At 43.3% G+C, this 27,213-nt stretch overlaps 1 protein-coding gene across 2 annotated transcripts in view; it reads right to left on the minus strand.

Moving 5' to 3' along the window:
• GALNT17 (polypeptide N-acetylgalactosaminyltransferase 17) overlaps nt 1-20,390 on the minus strand; it is a 339,139-nt gene extending 318,749 nt beyond the window's left edge. Inside the window, exon 1 of one of the 2 annotated variants that reach the window (XM_087957552.1) lies at nt 18,220-20,390. In XM_087957552.1, the coding sequence (XP_087813678.1) occupies nt 18,220-18,457 (238 nt within the window). In that variant the 5' untranslated portion in view covers nt 18,458-20,390. The remainder of the gene's footprint in view (nt 1-18,219) is intronic. The other variant, XM_087957547.1, reaches the window with a different exon arrangement.
• Nucleotides 20,391-27,213: the final 6,823 nt, after the last annotated feature.

Consider the following 27,213-nt stretch of genomic DNA (forward strand, 5'->3'; position numbering starts at 1 on the left):
ACGGCAGAGAACATTCTTAGATGTCTTAAAGACTTTAAACATCACATAGGAAGATGCTGATGTACTCGCCCCAACCCTGAAAATGCTGGAGATCCCTTCCTGCTTGATATGCTGCATAGCATGGGAGGATATAATATTAATGCTAAAGTACTACTCTCAGGAACTATGGAAAATAAATCCACTTCCTTGTCTTTGTGAAGACATTTTAAGTGATAAAAGACTAACATGCCTGCCTCAGCCTTCCTTAGGATAAATACAGTATACCCAGTTCCTGTCATTCTTTTTATTTTTAGCCTCCTATTAGACAGGGATCTCCAGCCTTGACAACTTTAAGACCTATGGACTTCAGTGCTGCCTGGGGAATTCTAGAAGTTGAAGTCCACGGGTTTTTAAATTGCCAAAGTTGGACAACCCTGGCCTAGACCATTATGCAGAATTGCGTTATGCATACAAGAAAGTAACCAGGCCATAGGCAGTTACAACAATCCGAGCAAGATGCAACCACAGTGTGAACCAACTGCTTAGCCATTTCAGTACTGAGGAACCAACAAATCCTACACATCTGCCTTAAATAATGGACGTTACAGATTTTGACTGTTTTTCCCACCATCAATTTAAACTCACAGGTTCCTCGCACCCAAGGAACTGTGATTCTTTTATCATGCAGTGCTCAAACTCTGTAAGTGTATACAGCATTGAAAAACTGAGAAAAAGCCCACAGTTTTTTAAAAAATGGCTCCTCCTGTTCCATAAGCCATAAGCATTTTTGTTTCAATACCATTTCTTTCTACAGTTCAACTCTCAGCAAGACAATCATTAATTTTACATCAGGCCTAGCAACATAGCCCATCAACCTTTTGGCTGACAACTTCTTTTATCCCTAGAATTTGGAGTCTCTACAACATCTACAGAATTGACTCAGGCTCTTGAGAGAGAGAGAGAGAGAGAGAGAGAGAGAGAGAGAGAGAGAGAGAGAGAGAGAGATAAATATAAATATAAATATAAATATAAATATAAATATAAATATAAATATAAATATAAATATAAATAAATATCTAATATCTAATTTATATCTAATTTATATATATATATATATATAATATATATATATATGTGAAATACCACTCATGCTTCATCACAAAATCTCCAGAACCGTAAAGCCTACAAACTTGAAATTTGGCATGCGTGTTCTTCTTAGCTTCCAAGTGCTCACTAAGAAAGGATTTTTCAAAATGACCATCAGAGCATTAGTATTTTGTATATTATTATTAACACGCTCTGATGCTAAGGAGTTCTACTCCCCCTCCCCACCTGAAAAGAAATCAGTTCCAAATATAAAACGCAAGCAGCGGAGAGGAGTTTCAGTTTCAGTTTTAGTTTCACAGTACCAAGAAGCTTTAGTACAGAACAGTTGAGCTAAGCCACACCCAGGCTCCTTGTTGTCTCCTTCTTGCTCACACAGCAAATACTGTTTCAATTTCCAAACAGCCTTCAACTCTTTCACACACTGACAGGACACTAGCCAGATGAATACCGATGGATGCTGGTACTCAGAGGCAGAATTTTTCCTTATTTTCCTCCCCAAAAACTAAGCCCAACCACATAGTTTCGTAGCGAAGCATGGGTATCGAGCTAGTATAGAAATAAAATTCTCTCTCTTCTCTTCTTCCCCACCTCCCATTCTTTAACTAATCAAAAGGAAATCATAGGATTCCCCCCCTCTCTCTCATTCAGGCTTTAGTGATGACTTAATTCTCCATCCTATGTTTTGAGTGTCTTTTTCCTAGTTTGCACACCATCTTTTCTGTCCTTGTAAAGATTTATGAGACTCTCCCTCTTACACTGTTCAGGCAATTATTGAAGACATGGTTCTTCTCCCAAATCTTGGAGACAGTGTGATTCTGATGTCTCCTCTTAGTTACAGCTGGATTACAGTAGGTGTTCTGTTCTTCCAGTCACTTGTATCCTTTCTTATGTCTATGTTCTGGCCTAGAAAACGGGTGTCAATATTCCAACTGACAAACCCAACCAAAGGAGGCACAGTCGAGATGATCCAATCTCTGAATGCAAAACTTTATTGAGTACATCATTTTGGCACTGATGAGGGCAAAAACCAGATCTAGCTAATTCCCGTGCAAATCCACCTAATTAAATTATAGGGTTCTCCCTCCCCCTATTAGAGCATGTCACATTTTCCAGTTGAATCTCATTGTATTGTTATGAGAAAAAGCCCTTGAGTTTGGCAAACACCTGTGGAAGTGTCCTTGGCTCTCACAATTGCCTTCTTGATGTCTGGAGCCTACATTCCATTGCCCTCTTCCCTCCCCCCTGGTTTGTTAGCCAGCTTAGAAGTGATAATGGTTGCAACAGCAAAAGCATGCTTCGAACTTGACAGCAGAAGTCTGTGAGTTCTAGTACTACCAATAAAGGAGAATATTTGCAGCTCGGGGTTGAAATGTAAGGTTTGCAAGAAATGAAGCCCCTGCAAGAAAAAAAAAAACCAAGCTCAGAGAGCACCAAGAACCCCTCGGTTCAAGTCCTGCCAGCTGAGTGATCTTGGGCCAGTCACTCCTTCTAGGCCCAACCCAACTCACAAGGTCTTTGTGGGGAATGGAGGAAGAGGAAGGAATATTTGGTATGTTTGCCACTTTGAGTTACTTATAAAGTAATGAAGGTTGGATGAAAGCCTCATACATAATTAAAAATTAAATCTCAAGAAAAAAAGAATGAATATCATTAAGACAAGTAAGTAAATCATTCAGTTTCATTTCCATATTTTATTTATTTATACCAATGACATTTCATTTTTACTTATTTTTAGTTGCTTTTTAAATAAGATTATTGGGAAGCTTTTTGGGAAACGGTGGGATGTTGCTTACGCAGCAGTACATCCAAACAGATGCTCTCCATGTTATGATGTTTTGATGAAAGTTTAATTTGTAGCATGTTTTTCCATAGTTTAGTCATCCTTCTGTCATATATTTATTTAGTTACTTGTTATAGTCTAATTCTGACTCATTTTAGGAGGATGCTAATTCTTAAAGTAGAGATGTTAAATGATAAAGAAATCTAACTGTGGTTTCAATTTAACCTGTAAGTGGCATTCATTTTGGCTCTTACTTGCAGAAGACAATAATTAGACATCACCATAATAGCAAGAGATGCTAAGTATATCAGCTGATTCTTTCATTCATCCTCAAGAATGTAAGCTTAGCCCTTAACCCACCCGGATGAACCAAGCATCCATCTTGTTCTGCTAGGCCTCGTGATTTTGCTGAATAGAAGCGGCATGAAATCTGACAGTACCTCAACCACAATAAATAGGTCTGAGAAGCAGGGAAGTAGAAAAACTGAATAATTTTCAAGATTAACATAATTGTCTCCCAGAGCGTCAAGGTAACCGATCGACTTTGCTTGCTAAAGGATAAAGGAAAACTGGTAGAGTTTACAGGTAGTCCTCAAGTAATGATCGTAATGGAGCCTGTTTATCATGGCTGTAACTCATGACAGTCACAAAATGTACAGAATACTGAATAACAGAGTTGGAAGGGACATTACATTTCTTCTAGTCCAAATCCCTGCTCAGGCAGGAAACCTTATACCATTTCTTCTCTTCTTCTTGAAAGTCTCAAGTGATGGCGCTCCCACAACTTCCAAGGGCAACTTCTGTTCCATTGGTTGATTGTTCTCACTGTCAGAAAGTTTCTCCTTATTTCCAGGTTGATTCTCTCCTTGTTCAGTTTCCATCCGCTATTCCTTGTCTGGCCTTCAGGTGCCTTGGAAAATAGCTTGACCCCTTCCTCCCTGTGGCAGCCCCTCAAATATTGGAAGACCGCTATCATGTCTCCCCTGGTCCTTCTCTTTACTAGACTAGCCAAGCCCAGTTCCTGTAACTGTTCTTCATATGTTTTAGTCTCCAATCCCCTAATCATCCTGGTTGCTCTTCTCTGCACTTTTTCTAGACAAATGGTTGTCCAACCTCCTCTTAAAAATGTCCAGTGTTGTAGCACCCACAATTTTTGGAGGCAAAACATTCCACTGATTAATTGTTCTAGCTGTCAGGAAATTTCTCCTTAGTTCTAGAATGGTTTTCTCCTTGATTAGTTTCCATCCATTGCTTCTTGTCCTGCCCTCAGGTGCTTTGGGGAATAGGCTGACACCCTCTTCTTTGTGGCAGCCCTTTAGACTGTGACTGAATCAATGTTGTGATTTTTTTGGCAGTCATTAAATGAACCCAGGATCATTAAGTGAATTAAATGAGCCAATGGTTTGCTATGGGTGCAGTTTTGCTGAAAAACCAGAAATAGCTGCCAGTTCCCAATAAAGGAGGATACTTGTAGCTCAGGGTTGAAATGAGGGATCCTTGATGCTCTTTGAGTTTGGTTATTTTCTTGCAGATGTTTCGTTACTCAAAGTAGATAATGGCTAACACTGATGATGGAGAGAGATGAGAGACAGAGAGAGAGAGACAGAGACAGAGACAGAGAGAAGTGAGACATGAGAGAGATAAGATGAGAGATGAGAAATGAGAGGTGTGTGTGTGTGTGTGTGTGAGAGAGAGAGAGAGAGAGAGAGAGAGAACAGAGACAGAGACAGAGACAGAGACAAAGAGAGATGAAAGATAAGAGAGATAAAAGATGAGAGAGAGAGATGAGAGATGGAGAGAGAGAGAACCAACTTTTAAAAGGCCTCTGAGTGTTGAGCTACCCTTTGAGCCAGTTTGGTCTAGAGGTTAAGGCACCAGGCTAGAAAGCAGGAGACTGTGAGTTCAAGTCCCATTTTAGCCATGAAAGGCAACTGGGTGACTTTGGACCAGTCATTCTCTCTCAGTCCAACCCACCTCACAGGATTGTTGTTGTGGGGAAAATAGGAGGAGGAAGGTGTGCTGGGTATGTTTGTCACTTTGAGTTATTTGTAAACAATAATAAAGGTGAGATACAAACAACCATTATATACTGTGTATCTCCTTGACGCCAAGTAAGTGTGAGAATGAGGAAGCCAAAGAATAATCAGGATAAATCGAGAGAAATGGTTTGCTACTTTAATTAAAAGCCAAGCCCTGCATTTCAGGCTGAGTATCTTTTATTAAATCCCTGTACTGTACATTCCCACAGGTTGAACCCCACCCGCTCTCGTTTCAATGGAGATTGTTCCCAGCTTTTTCCTGAAAAACGTAATTGTGACAATTTTATTAATGCTTCGCTTTGTTTGGTTGCCAGGGTTTAACAATGGCGTTCCAGAGTGGAGTATTAGCTCCTTTGAATATAAAACAAATAAAAGCAAGATAGAAATATATGCAGTGGTGAAAAACAGGGCTGGGGAGGGGTTGGCAATTTATTCTTCTTCAGACATGTCTTGGGGTGAGTTTTCTACTTCAGAAATAAAGCAGACTCTTTAAAAAAAAAAAACAGGCACTCAAGGCCAACCACCCAGCTATTGAAAAGGGGGAGGATGTAATCAAAATCTTCATTATGGTTAGAGATCAGCATTAGAAAAATAAAATACAATTAGTAATTTTAAAAGCTAAAAATTATAAAACACACCAGGTTAAAAACAATTAAAAACAAAAAATATATATTTTAAAAAATATATATGAAAAGGAATAAAACATTAATTAAATACAAGAACATATAAAAGTTAATACATGGTTATCTAATCTATATAGCATAAGGCACTCTTACATAACAAATTGGATGCTTGTTGAGACTAGTTTGAGGCACAGGCCATCATCTGATGGATTTTAATTGCTGCGGTGCAGAACATGGGAAGGTTGTATGTTGTCGGAGGTTTAGTGTCTACAAGCATCAGAAAGACATAACATTGTCCTGTATGCCCTGAGTATTTATACAGTATTGGTGAGATGACGCTAGTATTAATATCTTTGTAATACACACACTTGAAGGAATGCCTGTTTTATTGGTTTTGTATGAACAGAATCATGGGGCGTTGCCTCTCTGAGTAGGGAATTTTTGTATATCAGCCTTCAAGATCATATACTGTAACATCCTCTTTTGGTCCCACACAGATTCAACTATTCATAATACATGCATCTGAATTGGATAGGTGGATAGATGGGATAGATAAAAGATATGTAGATGAATTTTTGATAGAGAGAGAAGGGGAGAGGAGAGGAGAGGAGAGGAGAGGAGAGGAGAGGAGAGGAGAGGAGAGAAGAGAAGAGAAGAGAAGAGAAGAGAAGAGAAGAGAAGAGAAGAGAAGAGAGAACTCTGAATGCTGGAGATAGTTAGCTAATAAGGGCATGTGAATATTCAGTCTGGGCTTCCATTAGAAGGCAATTCAACTAAAGGTCCAAACAAGATTAATTGTTAATTTAAATCCAAACTGCCCAAATGGATATATTCAATTCAAGTTGAACTTCTTCAGATATCTTTTGGATTATCCATTTATTTTTTTATAGCATAATTCATTGAATTGTGCTGACTTGAAGATCCCAGTCAAACTAGTTTGAGAATCTCAGTTGAAACAATTGGATGGTTCGGATCGGAATGAACCTCTATTAATCAAGCAATCAGAATAGAGCTGGAAGGGAACTTGGAGGTCTTCTAGTCCAACCCCATCTCGATTATCTTCAATAAGAGATTGGAAAAATAGTCCCTTGAACAAAAAAGGGGGTTGCCTTATAAGTTGCCACAATATAGGTCAACAACCAATTGTGAGTCTATTGTTTCCTGCCTTTTACAGTTCCAAGACCATTTTTCCTTTGCAAAAAGATTTTCAGAAAACGAAATAGCAAAATCAGAAGAGCCTTTCCCAAGAGGCCAATTTGACTCTTTTTGTTGGCCAGTTTTTTCATGGTACAATTATATATTATGCTCACAGGAAGTTTTTGGGAAAAAAAGACACAAGCCATTAGTGTTGACTGTGTAACTCAAAGCCGCACTAACTTTAAGATCTGCAAAGAAAAAGCTATCAAGAGAACATGCGGAGGTCCACACATCAATCTGAAAATCTGTTGAGAACACTTAAAAACATACTTTGTGTCTTTTCAAGTCCACTTTTCAATAGAATTCTCACCCAGAGGCTTTATAGCTTCCAACCATGCTCCAACCCAAAGGGCAGATTTAAAACTCCTTCTTTACACCTCAGAAGAGTTATACTGCTTGATATTTCAGTAGAAAATACTAGTTGTACAAAAAGAAAGATGTGTGATTTGAGGAGCTAATTAACAAATCTGTGCAAAAATGCATCTCAGTTCAATAGGATTTATGAATTTGCCTCCTTGAATCAGATTCTTGATTTATATACCAGTGGTGGGATTCCATTTTTTTTTATTACCGGTTCTGTGGGCATGACTTGGTGGGTATGGTGTGGCGTGGTGGGCGTGGCTTGGTGGGTATAGCGGGGGAAGGTTACTGCAAAATCCCATTCCCTCCCCACCCGCTAACCTGCTTTCCAGCTCTGTTCTCCTGTGCAGGGCAACAAAAGAAGACCCAACCAAGCAGCTGGGACGCGGGAGGCAGAGAATAGGTAGGGGTGGGGCCAGTCAGAGGTGATATTTACTGGTTTTCCAAACTACTCAAAATTTCCGCTACCGGTTCTCCAGAACTGGTCAGAACCTGCTGAATACCACCTCTGTTACATACTATGTTTACTCAAACTAATGCTTCCAAATCAATCCAGTGATTGAATAAGCTTCAGTGGATGCAGACAGACAGACAGAGAGAGACAGTATTCCTTCTCACCCCTATGAGTGGTCTAGTCTTCCTCAATCTTGGGTCCTCTACCACAGACCTGGGAGTTTGAGGATGCAGGACCTTAGCTGGTCCTAGCATTGCATTCATCTGGATGGGGTTCTCTGATGTTGTTTTTGGGATCTGTTGGAGCCCCTCTCATAGTTTAGGAGTCATTGATTCGACCACTGGGACCACTTCAGCCTTTACTTTCCACATCTTCTCTCATTCAGGGCCTAGTACTTCCCTAGCTTCTCAGACACCTTCTTGAAGCTGCTGTCACCTCTAGCAGCACCACAGCTATCTTCTGGTCCTTGTCTATAACCATGATGTCCGGTTGATTGGCCACCACCTACCTGTCTGTTTGGATCTGGAATCCCTACGGGATCTTAGCCCTGTTGTTCTCCCTAACCTTCTGTGGAATCTCCCATCTGGACTTGGGAAGGTGTAGCCCATATTCTATGCAGATGTTCCTGCACATCATTCAATGTTATGCTATTCAGGGGTCAGCTGCAGTGTGTTCGCAGGGGCTCAGGAGAGCCCCTAGCTAAGATTCCGTGCAGTTCGGAGGACCCCCAAATCCCACTCCTGGTTGGCCCCACCCCGCCCACCCCACCACTCCCAGGAGTTCCCACGCGGCCCGTTTTTGATGCAGGTAAGTGCAAGGCACACGTGGATGCTGTGGGGAGGATGAAAAACGGGCCTCCTGGAAGTTCGGGAAGGCTGGAAATGGGCCCATTTCCAGCTTCCAGAGAGCCTCCAGAGCCCAGGGAGGGTAAACCCCTCCCACCATGGTGCAGGAGGCCGACTAGGCCACGCCCACCATGGCCACGCCCACCCAGCAACTGGGCTGAGAACCCTTCGCTAAAATTTTTGAAGCTCACCCCTGATGCTATTGCTGCCTGGATCTTACACCCCACTAATTGGTTGTCCTGAATGTGTGTGTGTGTGTGTGTGTGTGTGTGTGTGTGTGTGTACATATATATGTAAAGGTAGTCTTCAACTTACAACCATTCGTTTAGTGACCATTCAAAGTTACAACAGCACTGAAAATGTGCCTTATGACTGTTTTTCACATGATCAAAATTTGAACTTTGGGCAACTGGCATATATTTATGGTGGTTGCAGTGTTCTGGGGTCAGATGATTCCTCTTTTGTGACCTTCTGACAAGCAAAATCAATGGGGAAGCCCGATGTCAGGATTCTGGCAGTTGCCCCAATTAAATCATGAGCCTTGAGCCAAATTTCCAAGACTACAAAAGGATTTATTGGGAGTTAAAAGGTCCAGCATTTCCTGGGTATAGCTGACTCTGAGACACATAATTCATTTTCACCCTTGACCCTGGTTTTCCCCCACCCCCTGGGTATATCGTAATTCATATTCTCCAATGGGACACATCCATAGCCAAGAGTCATCAATCATACTCTCCAGTTAGAATTTTGCATGGCAGAAACTTCAGTCACCTAGTGACTATCTTTGAAAACATTTATGGAATGCACTTTTGGTTTGCAAACTGCTGCACTGCTCCCCCCCTCCCTTTCTGTTGGCAACTCTAAAAAGACCATAGAAATATTTTATGAGTTGACACCCGATTCATTTCACGACCATGTTACTAACTTAACAACTGTGGCAAGAAAGGTCATACAACGGGACAAAATTCTTTTAACAACTGTCTCGTTTAGCCACAAAATCTGAGGCTCCATTGTGATTGCAAGTAGAGGACTTCCCGTAGAGAGGGCACCTTTTTAATTCTCTAACTGAATTGGTTTTCCAAATCAGATTAAGGCATTGATTTTGAAAGTTTGAATCAAATCAATTCTTACAATCAAATGACACCAATTTGTATACCTCTAGGAACCAGCAGCATCAAGAGTGAGACTTTGGAAGGACTAAAATCTTTAGTTTATTTACAAATATGTAGTGACTGTGTTTGGATGAGAATGGACACTTACATTCCCTGCCCAAATCTCTTCCTACAGCAACATTTGGGTGCACTTTTGCTATTATTGCCTCATTCTCTGGCTTAATCCTCCAAATTACTTGATCATTGAGGTCTGACTGCTCAAACCTTATTTAAAGAAATAGAAACTGTAGGCTTTTGCCATTGACTTTATAGTTATAGCTCAGCTAATTCAATGGCCTTGAGGCGTCTTCTATAAAATGCAAACATCAGAAGCTTGTGAGAAGAGAAAGAGAGGGAGGGTGAAAAGAGAGAGAGGGGGGGATCTGTCCTATGGAGAGAAGACTACAATATGGCCCTAAAAGAAATATTCTGATGGAGAAGGACATTTCTAAATACCGCAGTAGAGTGGTGCCTGAGGTTTGCAAGACTAACCATGGCAACTTCGAAACCAGATCATAAATAACCTCAAAGTAGACTCAGGGAATGGTCACTAAACGAACTGTTGTAAGTCCACACTATATTGGATGGGGGGTTGGACTAGATGCAGGAGTGGGATCCTACCGGCATAACGACCAGTTTGGTGAACGCACACTTTGCATGCACACACATGCTTTGCACACATGCACACAGTTTGCACACACACATGCACTTTGCACACATGCACGTGCTTTGAACACACACACACAGTTTGCACACACACATGCACCAAACATGTGCTGTGTGCGCATACACAGTACTTGTAAATCAACTTCTCCTGCAAGACATAACTTTCTCCTGCTGACGCGCGGCACTCAGCTGTGCCACGCAAAGCAACTGAGGCTGTTTCAGCAGGGAATAAAGGACAGCCTAGAGTCCAGGTGGGCGGGTGGGCCCAACTGAAGAAAAGAAGATCTTCAGAGTGAACCAGTTCGGTGTCAGCTGCTCTTCAGAGCTACCGGTTCTATAGAACCGGGCCAAACCGGTAGAATCCCACCCCTGACTAGGTGACCTACAAGGTCCCTTCCAACTCTGTTAATCTAATATGTCAAGGACTACCTGTACTAATAGTCTGAACAGTGGCATTACTCTCTGAGATGTCTCAACGGTGCTTTTTCAGGAGGCAACTGGACTTTCTTGGTTTTTTTCTTTTGAAGACATTTCACTTCTCATCCAAGAAGCTTCTTCTGGTTCTGACAGGATTGGTGAGGAATGGAAGGATTTATACTTCTTGAAGACAGCTGGTCATTTGCATCGTTTTAGAGAATTGTTGAGGCCACTTGGAGGTTAATCTGTGTCCTCAAGGTCACCTGATCCATTCCTACTTAGGGAGTTCATCCCTTCCATTCTCCACTATCCTGCCAGAGCTGAAGAAGCTTCCTGGATGAGAAGTGAAACATCTCCAAAAGAAAAAAAACAAGAAAGTCTCATTGCCTCCTGAAAAACACAACCATGGGACAACCATGACCTGGATGACTGAGAAACTGTACAGACTCTCTGAGACAGTTTGCCTTTCAAACTGAAAGATGAAGGTTATAGTTCAGCTCTGAAAATAGTTGTCTAAAACTTAGTGGCTTTTCCAAGTTGACCCTACACCATCTAGAAAAAAAAACACCCCTGTGTTTTATAGACCTTAGGCCGGAACACGATGTATAGGTTTAAAGCCATGCCCTGTCAATTTAATAGAGAGATCTTTATTACTGGTCTGAGGCCTATTATGATGAGTTTGTGCATCTCAAAACTGCACCACTCAGCACGCTACATAATTTAAGTAAATGCAGTGTGTACCTTTCTAACTCTCTCACCAAAGGATGTTGGTTGTGCTTGCCCTTTTTTTTTTTTTTTGTCTGCAAGTCACCTTTTGTAAAAAAAAAAAAAAAATAGCAGCGACTACACACAGAATCGCCAACAAAGAAGAAATTTCTGGCTTCAATTGCTCGCCTTTCCCCCAAACAATGGGTGTTTTTTTTTTTCACCAACCTGAGTGAAGTCAATCTGCAAGGTATACAAGTCACCATGTGTTTATGCTGAGAGAGACACCATAGGTCAGGGGTGTCAAACTTGATTTCATTGAGGGCTTCATTATGGTTATGTTTGACCTCGGAGGGCCAGGGCAGTCGTGGCCAGGAGGCATGGCCATGGTGGGTGTGGTCAGCTCGATGTCACTCATGTTGAGGTCATCTGTGGTGGCCAAGTGCTAAGGCAGGACTTCCCTCACAGCCTCCCTCACTCTCATTATAATTTCCTTCTTTCCTTCTCTTCTTTTTCCTTCCTTCTTTATTCTCCTTTCTTCTTCCTTCTCTTCTTTCCTTATTTTCTTTCTTTGCTTTCTTTCCATCTTTCCATCTTTGTCTTTCCTCTTTCCCTTTCTCCTTTCCTGTCCCTTCTTGCATGCTCAAATGCAAAAGTGGAAACATGTCTCCTTTTGTTTTGTTTTTAATTTGTTTTCCAAGCCTTCTGCCAGTGAAATCAGAGCCTGGGGGGACCATGTGGCTCTCTGCACTCCATTTTTGACCGCAATGGCCTCCTGCAGCCCTCTGCTAGTGAAAACGGTCCTTTGCTGTTTCCAGACTGGCACCACAGGCCAGATCCAAGCACCCTGCGGGCTTTGAGTTTGACACCCCTGCCATAGGTGACTTAAAGGCACGCTCCTACATTGAACCAGGGAAGAGTCTATTAAAAGTCAGAAGATAAATGTCCTTCAAGTCACATTCTAGACCTGATGATGTCATGAAGTTTTTCTTGGCAACAGTATGAAACTGCATTCTTTCAGAGCTACTTTCCCCCCCAACTTCCCAGTTTATGCTATAGTCCAAAATTTCCTCAGGTCTAAAGGCAGGGGTGGGTTTCTACCGGTTCTGTCCACCTCTGTAGAACTGGTAGCTCTGAAGAGCAGCAGACATAGAACTGGTTCTATGTCTGCTGATGCTTTTGTGCACCTGCCCACCCGGACTCTTACCTGATCTTTATTTCCTGATTTTTCAACTTCAGTTGCCGAACGAGGCACAGCTGCAGTTAAAAAAACAAGAAAAGAGGGCTGTTTCAAAGGCTGCTTCTTGGCACAGCAGCATGCTAATGATGTGCTCATGATGTCCTAATGACAATTTACAGGCGCACGGCTCATAGAGGGCAGGGAAGCTTGTAAATCCCGAACCGGTAGTTAACCCTGTCGTATCCCACCCGTCTATTGGTAAAGATTCCCCTTGCACATATATGCTAGTTTTTTCCAGCTCTAGGTTGCGATGCTCATCTCCGTTACAAAGCTGAAGAGCCAGTGCTGTCCAAAGATGTCTCCGTGGTCATGTGGCCAGCATGACTTAATTCCAAAGGTGCATGGAACTCTGTTACCTTCCCATCAAAGTGGTCCCTATTTTTCTACTTGCATTTTTACATGCTTTCAAACTGCTAGGTTGGCAGAAGCTGGGACAAGTAATGGGAGCTCATTCCATTATGCGGCGCTAGGGATTCGAACCGCCAAACTTCTGATCTTTCTGATCGACAAGCTTAGCATCTTAGCCACTGAGCCACCGTGTCCCTTTCCTCAGGTCTACCATCTAACAATTCATTATTGAAGTCCAACACTGCTTCAGCCAAGTTCAGCTAGGGTTACCACCTGCTATAAGCAAAATCTCAAGACTATCTACAATAGGTATTGGCTAGAAATATCAATAGCAATTAGGCATATATACCACTTCATAGTGCTTTACATCATCTCTGGACAGCTTACAATGTTAGTATATTGCCGCCAATAATCTTAATTTTAACAATTCCAACAATCAATTTTAAACCCGTCAAGATTGAACTACTGACAGTGGGCAGAGTCAGCCTGCAGTACTGCATTCTAACCACTGTGCCACCATGGCTCCTACATAGGCAAAACCTGATACTTTCAAGTTATTTTGGTATTAAATCATTATTAGTCGAGCAATCCAGGTCAACGACAAGAGAATCCTTGACTTACAACTGTGCGTTTAGCAACTGTTCAATGTTACAATGTCACTGAAAAAGATTACTTGTGACTGGTATTTACATCCTCCAGTGTGATTTTTTTTAAAAAAGGCCACCCTGCTTGGATCCACACACATACTACACTGATACATTACGACATCCTTATTCTTGGGAGGAGCTCAATGCGTACGAAGGCCAACACTAGCTAAAGAACTGGCAACTGTGATTTCACATGTACACATATGACTGATAGGATAATATCAGTTGACTGCAAGGAAGAACTGGTAGGACCAGAAAATAGACAATGGACAGGTAATCCTCGACTCAGTGGTCACAACTGAGCCCAACATTTCTGTGTTTAGGTGAGACACGTGTTAAGTGAGTTTTGCCCCGGTTTATGACTTTTCTTGCCACCGTTGTTAAGCGAATCACTGCAGTTGATAAGTTAGTAACCCGCTTGTTAAGCTTTCCCCATTGACTTTGCTTGTCAGAAAGTTGCCAAAGGAGAATTAACATAATCCTGGGACTCTGCAACCATCATAAATATGAACCAGTTGCCAAGCGTGTGAATTTTGATCATGGGACCCTGGGGATGCTGCAACGGTCATGAGTATGAACAAATGGTCATAAATCATATTTTTCAGTGCTGTTGTAACTTTGAACTGTCACTAAACAAACTGTTGTAAGTCGAGGACTACCTGTAATAGAAAATGAAGAAGCTAAAATGCTCCGGGACTTCAGAATTTAAACAGACAAGCATTAGCCATACGACACCTCAACATTTAACCATTGCTGATGAGAAAGACATAAACAATCTGGATGGTGGACATTGCAATAGCTGGAGACAGCAAAAGCGAAGAGAAAGAACTGGAAAAAAATCACAAAAGGTAAAATCACAAACCCTGCAAATAGAAGTAAAGTGTGACAAACGAAAACAAGTGTAGTACAAATAGTATTGGAATGCCTTGGGTGCAATCCCAAAATATTTAGAGCACCATTTGAACATTATTGGGCATCGACCAAATCACCAAGAGCCAAGTGCAAAACTCAACTTTATTTGCAACAGTTTACTACCTGTGGCAGCACTTTTAATACCATCAAATGACAACATTTGCCTATCTCAGGCCCTTGGAAAGAACTGGATAGGTGAATAAAAATGCCAAATATAGCCTGGCTGACTTTGCAACCAACCAATAATAATTTAACTTGTATGCCACCTCAAAATAATCAAACAAAGCGATTGCAATAAAGTCAATGCAAATAAAGCATGATGAAGTGAGAGGTCTTATTCTCACACACCAAAGGTCTGGGTGAATGCAATCATAATGCCCTGTGCTGGTTATATGATTTAAGAAGTTGTTACAGCAATTTGATCCTGCACCTTCAGAACCAAGGTATGATATGGCTAATGTGGATTACAAGATTGCAACCACTAGAAATCCAACGGTCCGTGCTATAAATAAGACAGCCTTCTTTGTGCCTCGTTGTGGAGATGAACACTGGCCACATCATACCTTGGTTGTAAAGGGTGCAGGATCAGATTGCTGTAACAACTTCTTAAGTCTAAATCAGAGGTCTCCAAACTTGGCAACTTTAAGACTTATGGACTTATGGACTTCAACTCCCATTGCTATGCTGGCTGGAGAATTGTGGGAGTGGAAGTCCACAAGTCTTAAAGTTGCCAAGTTTGGGGACCCCTGGTCTCAGTCAAAGGATCAGCACAGGGGATTTTGATGTTTGGAGAAATGCTTATCTGTTCCTTTTTCATAGTGTAGAAAGTTAGCACCCACCCCTCTCCTAGAAGAATGAAATATTTTGAGAAATATTAAAAAGGCAGAATATTATATTTCCCTGGATGAGAAATGCAGAAACATGCTCTTGGAAAGCAGCCCCCACCTTCTTAATAATCTACAGCCAATGGTGGGATTCAATTGCTGTAACAACCGCTTTGGTGAGTGCACGCTTCAGTCCGAACCGGTCCGAATCTATAGAATCCCAACCCTGCCCACAGCAGATGTCAGCAGTTCAGAGATAAAGACATAGGTATCTCTATTCATAGGCAAAAATTTCCTGCAACAAGGTCTGAACAAAGGTAGGGTTAGCCCTCAGCCACAATAGGAATTGCCCATCAAGCCCCTTCATTGCATCAGCCAAATTTCAACCAACCTTAGCTCAGACTAAGTCCTAGGATTTGTACATTGCACTGTGGGAGTCTGACAACAGCCGATAAAATACACGTTCTTCCACAGGAATTGGAAGCTCAAGTGCAAAGTCCAAGAGAAGGTACAAAAACCCCTTGCTCTCAACTCCATGTGGTCGGCTACCCAGAACCTATGTGGTTCTGCTTCATCAATAAAGCATCTTTCCAATCAGCCTTCGTGTTTCCACTGTCTTTCTCCTGGCTTGGAACTGAACTAGATGAATATTTCTTCCAACAATTGGAAGAGCTCTACAATTGCACCTCATAAAATACCTCTCTCGCCTTTGGGTGCAAAAGATCCCCCCCCCCCATGTATTCATTTATTAGCAAGTTTCAATGGTTAGGTCCATGTCATCTAGCTAGACAGGACTGCTTCATGCAGTTGGCCAAGGTTAGGATTATGTGTGTGTGTGTGTGTGTGTTTGTGAACAGTCAAAGCCAACATATTCTAAATTTAAAATAGTAAAAGCAAGCATGAAAAGATAGAGGGTGGTGCTACTTCATAGTTAACAGGATGAGCATTAATAGCCAAATTTCAGCATCACAACGAAAGCAAATTCTGTGGGTCCCAAAGGTGCTGTTTCAAAAGGCAATTAGACTTTTTTTGTTTCACTTCTCACCCAAGAAGCTTCTTCACTTTTGACTGAAGAAGTCAGCACTGAAGAAACTTCTTAGATGAGAAGCAAAATGTCTTCAAGGGAAAACAAAGTCCATTTGCCTTTTGAAAAAGCATGTTTGGGACAACCATGAACCTGGATGACTGAGAAGCTCCATAGATATTTCTGTGGGCTTCACAAATCAGAGATAATTGGAGGCTGCGAGATCTGTTCTAAAATATACAGTTTTCCCATGGCCAATGTTTTAGAAAGAGTAACTCAAAGGCATCCCCACTGATCTAATTCTTGCTACCTGTATTTTATTTCCAAGCTCAGAAGAATGTGCTAAGTGGCCTTAGACAAAGTACACCATCCATATTTAATGGCTGCGTTCACATAATACATTTGCCCTGATTAGTCCTTTTGGGGGTTCACCCAAAGGACAAAACAGGTTAAGGTCATCTAACATATTACATCTCTCTCTCTCCCTGCCCCACACAAAGCAACCTTAAGCAGCCTTAATATTAATCAAATGAATCAACCCAAGCCGGATATGCAAATGCAGCAAATAGATTTTTTTTACCTGACTTGGTTAAGCAAATTGTGCAAACACAGCCAATGGGAAACTTGGTGATTCAACCTCTTAGAATCCTACAGCTTATTACAATGTCTATTTACTTAGGCTGAATCCCATCACAGTCAGGTTGCAGCTTTAGCATTTTAAAATAAGCTTCGCTCAAGTCAATATCCTTATGTTGAAAAGTCGGGTGGAGGAAAGAGTTTAGAGGTAAATTGTTTCTCAAAACTAACTTCTCCTTTTATCTCCAACTTGGTGAAGGGACAGAACGCAATTACCTCCTAACAGATTCTTCCTACTCTATTTTCACCCAGAGATGACATCAAGGCTAGCTATTAACTTTACCCTGTCGGGTATCTGGATCCCAAAAACTTGCAATGATTGAAATAATAGGGAGCTTTGAAAATGGAGAGAAATGGGTTTTTTTAAGCTCCATGGGAAAAGCAGGCAACATCCTGATATTTTCCACCCAAGCCACAATGTGCGCACATACCCCAGAATAATTGTATGCACAGAGGACCCCACCAAATGTTAGCCAGGTGCGAAAAGCTGCACACAGGAGAAGCGCAAGGAAAGCAGCCACCATCATCTTGCAAAAACAGATGGTGCCAACATGCAGGAATTCACACTCTGAAATTCAGACTTTTAAATATCTTTAAGAGTGCATGGAGGACAGCAAAGTGCCTGATCTTACAAGATAAGAACACCACGTTTAATTCAGGGAGTACGTTCACACAGCAACTTTAACTAGATCAATTAAACATCATCCGCCGGTTGCATTTTTAAAATCAAAGGATGGGAAGTGTGTATCTTAATCCACTGTGCAAATCTAGCCCAGGCGATAATATAATGCCAGGATAAATTGTGCACACCAGAAGAGTTAATTTAGTAACTAGATTTGGCAGGTATGGGGATTCAACCAGAGAAAAGCTGGTGTATCTATCCAGAGGGCTTATTCTGTATTATCCACACTAATGAGCAAATGTTTCACCAAGTCCCTTCCCTACCTCATATCCTCTATCTGTAAGTTGTGTTAACCAATAAGCCTCAGTCTTAAATGTACTGGACATTGCCTGAAATCAAGTCAAAATACTGTAGTTATCGAGGGAAGAAGTATTTTATACAGTTCTTTCCCTTTCTAACTGGATAGGTAAGTAATGGATTTCAAGACCTTCTCCAGTCTTGCCACTAGTTGTGGGACTTGTTGACCCAGATTCTTCATCACATGCAATCCAGTCATTTCTTACAAAGCCACCCAAAACAGATCAGTTGGAACTGCAAGAGAGTTACTAGAGGAACAAACCCCTAAGAGAAACAGTAGACCTACCATTTAGTTGCCGGTAGACAATGTCCTCCAGAAGGGACAACCGCTTCAGCACTGCATCTTGAATGGGGTTGGCTGGGTGGACTGTCAAGTTGGCCACTTCTGCCCTGGGATGAATTTCATGGAAAGCATCTCCGTTCTTCATCGCAATGGGCCTGCACTTGGCCAGGAAGAGGACAAAGCCAGCCACGGCAATCAAATTTAAGATCAGCAAGACTTTCACTCTCCTTAGAGAAGCCATCAAGAACTTCCCAATGTGGGACACGTGCAACTGGAGCTGCTTTCTTCTTCTTCTTCTTCTTCTTCTTCTTCTTCTTCTTCTTCTTCTTCTTCTTCTTCTTCTTCTTCTTCTTCTTCTTCTTCTTCTTCTTCTTCTTCTTCTTCTTCTTCTTCTTCTTCTTCTTCTTCTTCTTCTTCTGACGATTACTGGAAGAAGGGCAGGGAAGCTTGGAGGAGGATAACCTGGGATGGAGCCCCTTCAGGAAGAGGCTGATGGTGACGAGGACACCTTCCCCATCCTTGCATCTTTGGCAAGTCTCCCTCAGTTTGCACAGTTGAGTTATTTAAAGCGACAAGTGCTGGCAGGCAAGAGGCAAAGCAGACCAAATTGGAGGTCCCACTCCAAAGATAAAAGGTTTGCAAGGCTGGGAAGCAAGGTTGTCATGACTCTCTGCGAGAGCCAGAAAGGAAGTTAAGCAGAGAACATCCTTTGCAGCAGAGAGAGGGAATCCGTCCCAGAAAGCGCCAACCTCCTCCAGACCTTCTGAGAGGCTACTGGTCTTTGGGAAAAACCAAACCCCCCCTTATATTGGGGGGAGGAAGGGGAGGTTGTTGGAATCACACACAATTGCACACTGCAGAAGACCAAGTTCTCCGACGTCGTCGCTGTGTGTTCCAGTCTGACTGGCTTGCCAGGGGGATAATCCCGATGAAATTCCAAAGTCCCGGGGTAGCAAAAAAAAAAAAAAAGAGTGGGGGAGGGTGGCAGAGGACGAGGAGGCTGCTGGATTCTGAATAAACACTTCAGGTCCTTTTTCAATAGTAAAAAGAGTTGACCTAGAGAAACCCTAGGACGCAGCCACGTTTTCCTGGGCTTTCTCTTTAAGCCCTGCAAGAGGAAGGGTGGGGGGAGCCGAGCAAGGCACGCAGAAAGAGAGAAGAGAAAAAGGACGTGGCTAGAAATTTAAAAAGGATAACTTTATTTCTTGTCGGGGGACTGAGAGAGAGAGAGAGAGAGAGAGAGAGAGAGAGAGAGAACGTTTCCTCAATAGGGGAAGGAGTTATCTGCAAACTTCTAAATAATTTCGTGAGGGGTGATGGGGTGGGGAGTGGAAAGTAAAGAGCGGATGCTTTTTTCTTCTCCCCGCGGAGGATGCCGAGCCAAAGCCCGCCAAGCCGCTGCTGGAGAGATGTCTTTTAGGCGACAAAGCAAGAGGAGGAGGAGGAGAAAATGCTGGCAAAGAAAGAAAGAGATGGGGGAGACGGGGACCGGCCGGGCGAGAGCGAGAGAGAGACCCGAACCAATGAAAGAGAAGACCAGAGGGGGAAAAAATCTACCGAGCGGTCAGAGAGGAAAGCCCCCCTCAACTCGACAGGAGGAGAAAGAGAGTGAGAAAGACAGAGAAAAAGCGCGCAAAAAAAGGCAACGAGGCGGTCTCTGGAAGGAGATGCTCTCCGCCGTACTCGCTTTTTCTTTTGTAAAGTCTGTAGGGTTGCAGCAGCTGGGAGACGCGGGAGCGGATGGGCAGAGGGGGTGCGGGGCGCGCAGGTGCTGCTAAGAGGGCCCCCTCGCTCCTTTCTTCTTCCCTCTCCAGCCCCTCTCCGGATGGCGCTCCGTCTGCCAGGCGCGCATTCCTCCTCGGGCCGGCGCGGTTCTTCTCTGCGGCTCTCCAAAGGATGCCGGGCGGGCGGATGCTCTGGGAGAAAAGCCGGGCGAGGGTACCCGGCGAAGGCAGCGGCGGCACCCCCAGGGAAATCAGGTCATCGTGGCCTCTGCGGAACGCGGCCGAGAAGTCTTCTGGAGCGCAAGCCCAGAGAAGGAAGAGCAGCGGAGGCCGGCGGGTCCCGGGGCTGCTGAGATGGCTCCCCGGCTCGGACTTCCCATCGCCGCCGCTCCTTCAGCTGCCGCGGCTGGAGCCATCCGCTTTCGTTGAGCCTGGAAGAGGAGAAGGGGGGGGGAAACCCTCCCCTTTGCATGGCTGGGAGGCGGCGTTGCATAGAAAACCCGGGCTGGAGACCAGGCGGGGAATGGGGGCGGGGTGGGGTGGGGAAGGCGAGCGGAGCCATTGGAGCCCACCAGAAGAGAGTGGGATGAGAAACCGGGACCAGGTTGGCGCAGAGGGTTGGGGAGGCCCCATGCCAGCTTACCCTGGTTCACCGAACCCATGAAGGGGATGATAAGGGTTGCCCTAAACTAACACAATGCATCTGTGGCAGCTGCTGGGTATGTAGAGCCTGGGTTGGTTTGAAGGTGGTCAGCTGATTTTTAACTTGGTTGAGTTGGTGGTTTGGTGACCCACGAGGGATGTGCCACAGGACGTCTATATACCGCTTCACAGCCCTCTCTAAGCAGTTTCCAGAGTCAGCCTATTGCCCCCAACAATCTGGGTCCTCATTTTACCCACTTGGGAAGGATAGAAGGCTGAGTCAACTTGGAGCCCCGTCAGGATCAAACTCCAGGCTGTGGACATAATTTGCCTGCAACAGTGCATTTTAACCACTGCGCCATCAGGGCTCCATAATAATGAAGTTAAGCTATAACATCGAGAGCACTTAGACTTATATACCTCTTCACAGTGCTTTACAGCCCTCTCTAAGCAGTTGACAGAGTCATCCTATTGCCCCCCAAATAATCTGGGTCCTCATTTTACCCACCTCAGAAGGATGGAAGGCTGAGTCAACTTTGAGCCGGTCAGGATCGAACTGCTGGCAGTGGGCAGAGTTAGCCTGCAATGCTGTCTTCTAACCACTGGGCCACCAGGGGTTTTCTACTGTTGTCACTCTGGTCTGCAGATCTCAGCTTTTATAGCCCCACTAGCTTGCTGCTTTCACAGAAGATTTTACCCTTTCGAAAGTTAGAATTATATTGGAATTGAAGTCCTCTGATTGCCTTTCTCTGTTATCCTAATTGGCTACGCTGTTGTTTTTTTCCTTCTTAAAAAAAAACCCCGTTCTCTCTCTCCCAGAAATCAGCCAGTTCAGGAAGTCAACACGTGCCCAGGAACTTGCCTTGTATGCAACATCTGGTTTTAGTTTGAGCCCCATATGCTTTTCTGCTTTCCTATCCCAAATCAGTAGCCTTGAGACAAGAGGCTCTGCACGTAGGTTAATGCTCGACTTACAACCACAATTGGGACACAGAATTTCCATTCTTAAGCAAGGTGGTTGTTAAATGAGTCGATTTTACGTTGTTGTTTTTTTTTTGGCCACGATGATTAAATGAATCTTGGTAGTTAAGTGAACCCTGTGGTCATTAAGCAAATCTGTGTCTCCCCCCCCCACCCACCCACCCAATGACTTTGCTTCGCCAGCTGGGAAGGTGGCATGACGTGGGACACTGCAACCGTCATAAGTACATCAATCAGAACCAGAATGGAGCCGGAAGGGACCTTGGAGGTCTTCTAGTCCAACCCGCTGCTCAAGCAGGAGACTCTATACTACACACAGACACAGACACAGACACACACACACACACATGGAAAAAGTTCAGAGGAGAGCATCTAAGATGATCAAAGGCCTAGAGATTAAAACATATGAAGAATGGTGAGTTTGGCGAGTCTAAACAAAAGAAGAATTAGGGACGACATGATACGCAAGTATTCCAGTATTTGAGGGGCTGCCACAAAGAAGAGAGGGGGTCAAATTATTCTCCAAAGCACCAGAGGGCAGGACAAGAAACAGTGGTTGGAAACTAACCAAAGAGAGAAGCAACCTGGAATTAAGGAGAAGGACAATCAACCAATGGAACAGCTGGCCTTCAGAAATCGTGGGTGCTCCGTCACTGGAGGTTTTTAAGAAGAGACTCTGGACTGTCACTTGTCCGAGATGGTGTCGGGTCTCCTGTTTGAGCAGGGAGTTAGTTTAGAAGACTTCGAAAGTCCCTTCCAAATTTCTATTCCTATTCTATTCCTATTCTATTCTATTCTATTCTATTCTATTCTATTCTATTCTATTCTATTCTATTCTATTCTATTCTTATTTGTATTCCTATTCTGTTTCTATTTTGTTCTGTCTGTTCTATTCTGTTCTGTTCTGTTCTGTATGTATACCATACATGCTGGTTGCTAAGCATCTGAATTTTGATCACGACACTGCAAAGACACTGCAGCAGTCATAAGAGGAAGGTCTGGTCATAAGTCACTGTTTTTCACTGCCACTGTAACTTTAAACAGATTCAAAACGAATGGTTGTAAGTTGAGAACTACCTATAAATCCTTTTTTTCTATCAAGGTAGGGGAAAATAGCACAATAAGGCCTCTGGAATGGTGGCTCAGTGGCTAAGACGCTGAACTTCTCAATCAGAAAGATTGGCAGTTCAGCCATTCGAATCCCTAGCGCCGCGTAATGGAGTGAGCTCCCGTTACTTCTCCCAGCTTCTTCCAACCTAGCAGTTTGAAAGCATGTAAAATGCAAGTAGAAAAATAGGGACCACTTTGGTGGGAAGGTAACAGCGTTCTGTCCGCGTTCAGCATTTAGTCATGCCGGTCACATGACCATGGAGACGTCTTCGGACAGCGCTGGCTCTTTGGCTTTGTAGCAGAGATGAGCACTGCCCCCTAGAGCCAGAAACGACTAGCACGTATGTGCGAGGGGAACCTTTCCCTTGAACAGTTGCTCATGGGAGGTGGTGCCTTACCTACAACAGTCTGTATGTTTAAATCAATCTTGCTGAAAAAAAAACTTCATTCCACTCCTGACATGACGGTGGGGGGGGCGGGGGGTTAGAGAAGACCTCACCAAGTGTTCTTCATCCCCTTCGGTTGAAAGCGGCTGACCAATCCCAATAAGGGATTTATTAATCCTAGCGCGTGTGATTTCCCTTCTGCTTAATTCTCTGACCTTGCAGGGGTTACACTTGCAGGGGTGTCAGAGTGGCAGCCCGTGGACCAGATGCACCATGTGCAGGACACGCCCACCACCACAGCTCCGCAGAGGGGGAAAACGTCCCAAAACATCACGTAACGGCACCGTGATACTGCGAGTCCAACACCTGTGCTTCAGAGTTTCTCCCTCCTTCTCTCTCTCTCTCTCTCTGTCTCTCTCTCTCCCTCTCTCTCTCCTCTCTCCCTCTCCCCTCTCTCTCCCCCCTCTCCCTCTCCCCTATCTCTCTCCCCTCTCCCCTCTCCTCTCTCTCTCTTTCTCCCTCTCTCTCCCTCTCCCTCTATCTCTCTCCCCTCTCCCTCTCCCTTCTCTCCTCCCCCTCTCTCTCCCTCTCCCCTCCCCTATCTCTCTCCCCCTCCCTCTCCCTCTCTCTCTCCCTCTCCTCCCCTCTCTCTCTCCCTCTCCCTCCCCCTCCCTCTCCCTATCTCTCTCCTCTCTCCCTCTCCTCTCTCTCTCTTTCTCCCTCTCTCTCCCTCCCCCTCCCTCTCCCCTATCTCTCTCCCTCTCTCCCTCTCCCCCTCTCTCTCTCCCCCTCTCCCCTCTCCCTCCCTCTCTTTCTCCCTCTCCCTCTCTTTCTCCCTCTCCCTCTCTTTCTTCCTCTCTCCCTCTCCCTCCTCTTTCTTTCTCCTCTCTCCCTCCCCTCTCTCTCTTCCCTCCCCCCCTCTCTCCTTCTCTCCCTCTCCCATCAATGTCTCCTAATGACTGGCTAGGAAAAAGCTGCCCCTGTATTTTCTTGGCAAGATTTCAGAAGTCGTTTGCCATTGGCTCCTTCTCAGGACTGAGAGACCACAACTGGCCCCAAATCTTCCAGCAGACTTTGTGCCCAAGGCAGGATTAGAACTCACAAGCTCCCCATTTGAAGCCTGGTGACTTAACTACCACACCAAAATGGCTCTCTTCTCCCTCTCTCTCTCCTCCATTTTTTCCTTAAATTAAAAGATGGTTCTTTGATGCAAAATATTTCTTGCATATCATTCCTTCATATCCACTGCTGCTTCCTTAGGCATTCTGCCATAAGAAGGGGGGGGAAGGGAGTCATGCTATTCTCCGCAGCACCTGAAGGCAGGACCAAAAGCAATGGGTGGAAGCTAATCAAGGAGAGAAGCAACTTAGAACTAAGGAGAAATGTATGGACAGCGAGAACAATTAACCAGTGGAACTGCTTGCCTGCAGAAGTTGTGGGTGCTTCAACACTGGAGGCTTTTAAGATGAGACTGGACAGTCATTGGTTCAGAAAGATATAGGATCTCCTGCTTAAGTGGGGAGGATTGGACTAGTAGAGCTCCAATGTTCTTTCCGACTCCGATATTCTGTATTCTGAAACATTTAGTATTGCTTGTTAGGATCAAGTGTTTGCGTGCTATTTATTTTCTAGATTCTTATCCCATCTTTCATTCAGGAGTTCAGGATAGCATACATAGCCCTTTCTCATTTCATTTTTTTTTTCACCCAAATATCACACTTTATTAATTATTTAACCCCAAGAAAGAAAAACAGAAAAAAAAAGGAAATCAAAGAGGTTATGAATTGCAGTTATAATAAGATTAAATAAAAATGTCAACGTAACATTAGTTCTACATATTAAAAGACTTCAGATCACTTTAGAACTTAAGATCTTTTTTTAAAAGAATGAGTTGATATCTAATAATTCATGACATTAAACTGTGCAATATGAATTTTACATCAGATGGAGAAATTCCAATAATTTTTGTGAGATGGGCTGGGCTGAGAGAGACTGGCCCAAAATCATCCAGTGAATTTCCATGACCAAGAGGAAAGTCGAAGACAAGTTTCCCCAGTCTTAGTCCAATATTTTAACCACTATATTGCATTGCTCTCTACTGAAAAACAAAGCGTCGCCCTAAAAGTTAATGTTTTATCACAGCAGAAATTTAGGTGGAAGTTATATCTTGTAATAGGGACGCAGTGGCTCAGTGGCTAAGACATTGAGCTTGTTGATGAGAAAGGTCAGTAATTCAGCGGTTCGAATCCCTAGTGCCACATAATGGAGTAAGCTCCCGTTCCTTGTCCCAGATCCTTCCAACCTAACAGTTTGAAAGCATGTAAAATGCAAGTAGAAAAATAGGGACCACTTTGGTGGGAAGGTAACAGCGTTTCATGCACCTTCGGTGTTCAGTCGTGCTGGCCACATGACCATGGAGACATCTTCAGATAGCGCTGGCTTTTCAGCTTTGTAACAGAGATGAGCACCACGCCCTAGAGCTGGAAACGACTAGCAGGTATGTGCGAGGGGAACCTTTACCTTTTTTATCTTGTAAAAGAAAGAAAGGTTGATTAAAAGTCTATAGCACTGGAGTTTTTAAAGGAAAACCAATGTTATATGTCTCTGTTCATACAATTCCATAAAGCAGATGGATCTTTGCTTGGAATCAAATAGTTGCCCTCCACAACACTAAGTTATATTCAGACAAAGACATTCATTCATTCATTCACCCATCCATCCATCCATCCATCCATCCATTCATTCGTTCCATGTCACTCATCTCACAGTTGAGCAACTCTGGGCAGCTAATAGCAAAGACATACCGGTAGTTGACTTAAAGCTACATGTGATCTCCTTAGAGTAGTGTGTAGATTTAACCTTTAAATCTGAAACACTGTCTTTTATAGTGTAAGTTGTAACTTTTGGGGGGCAGTGTTTGCAAAATGGAAATTATTAAAAATTGATGGGCAAATTTTGTTGTGAGTGAGTGGGTTGGGTTAAAATATGGTTCCTTGTTATTCTCTTTTTTCTTTCATATCACCTTGTGATAGGTTTCTTGGTATTTTCTGAGCTTGGTTATTCTCTTCCAGATGTTTATGGCCAGGTTAGATAACGCCATCTGTGTACTGATGAAACATCTGGAGGAGAATTACCAAGCTCAGACAACACCAAGAACACAACGGTTCCACTCCGATCACCTGAGCTATATGCAGCATGTTCTCTCCTATTTTTGTGATTTTTTAAGAGCCATCTTCTCTCTTTCCCATAGAAAGCAAGAATGGAAACATTGCTAATGCAAGCCTCTTCATGCAGATTACGATGAACACTTACTGCCTCACCGACTCACAACTCTGAGATGAGAGTTCAGCAAATAACCCTTGCTGACTCCTTCTGTCTTTGAAATTTCACTTCAGATTCTGGGAAGAAAGAAAGAAAGGAGAATTAAAAATAGCATTTATAAATTAAGTACTAATAACCATCTGGGATTGCTGTTCGCAGAGTTTTATACTATATCAGATAGTTCTTTCCTCCTCCAATTTTTTTTTTGGGCGGGGGGGATCCTCTGTCCAATCTCACTGCCAAAACTCAGTGGCTCATTTTGCTGCTGGAATTCACGGGACATCATAAATATGTTTTCATGCTTTTCAATGCATCTTTGAAGCATGGGATTATAATCCTGCTTGGATGGTTAAGAAGTTCTGAATTTTTGCATCGTCCACTCTTTCATTAGAGTGGAATTCAGCATTTCCTTCCTAGAGGGGAGATGGAGCAAGTCAGCCCCTCAACCCCACTCAAGAAGAATCTGCAGTAACTTGAAGGCTCAAATGAAAATAAACAATAAGGACTTAAATGGCCTTCTGACTTATCATACTAATGTTTAATCAGCCAAATAGCAGATGACAATCAATTTATATTTTTGAAGAAAGAGCGAGGGCAGGAGGCTACCATCTCCAAAACCCTTAGTCCTGACTCTGCAATAATCAAATACATTTATAAAATAAAAAATAATGACTTCCAGATTTAACAATCTCCCCAAAGGGACCACGTGGCGATTAGAGAGTCAGGAAACAGTTGAGACCATCGCTATAGCAGTTCCTCATGTGGAAAAGTGTTGAAGTTGGAATGGCTGTGCTTTGTATCGTTCCAGTTTTCTTGTTTGGACTGCAATTCTT

The sequence above is a fragment of the Notechis scutatus genome, chromosome 1 (genome assembly GCF_049901735.1).
Source record: "Notechis scutatus isolate UNSWTSFEM ecotype Mainland chromosome 1, rNotScu1.2, whole genome shotgun sequence".
NCBI lineage: Eukaryota > Metazoa > Chordata > Lepidosauria > Squamata > Elapidae > Notechis > Notechis scutatus.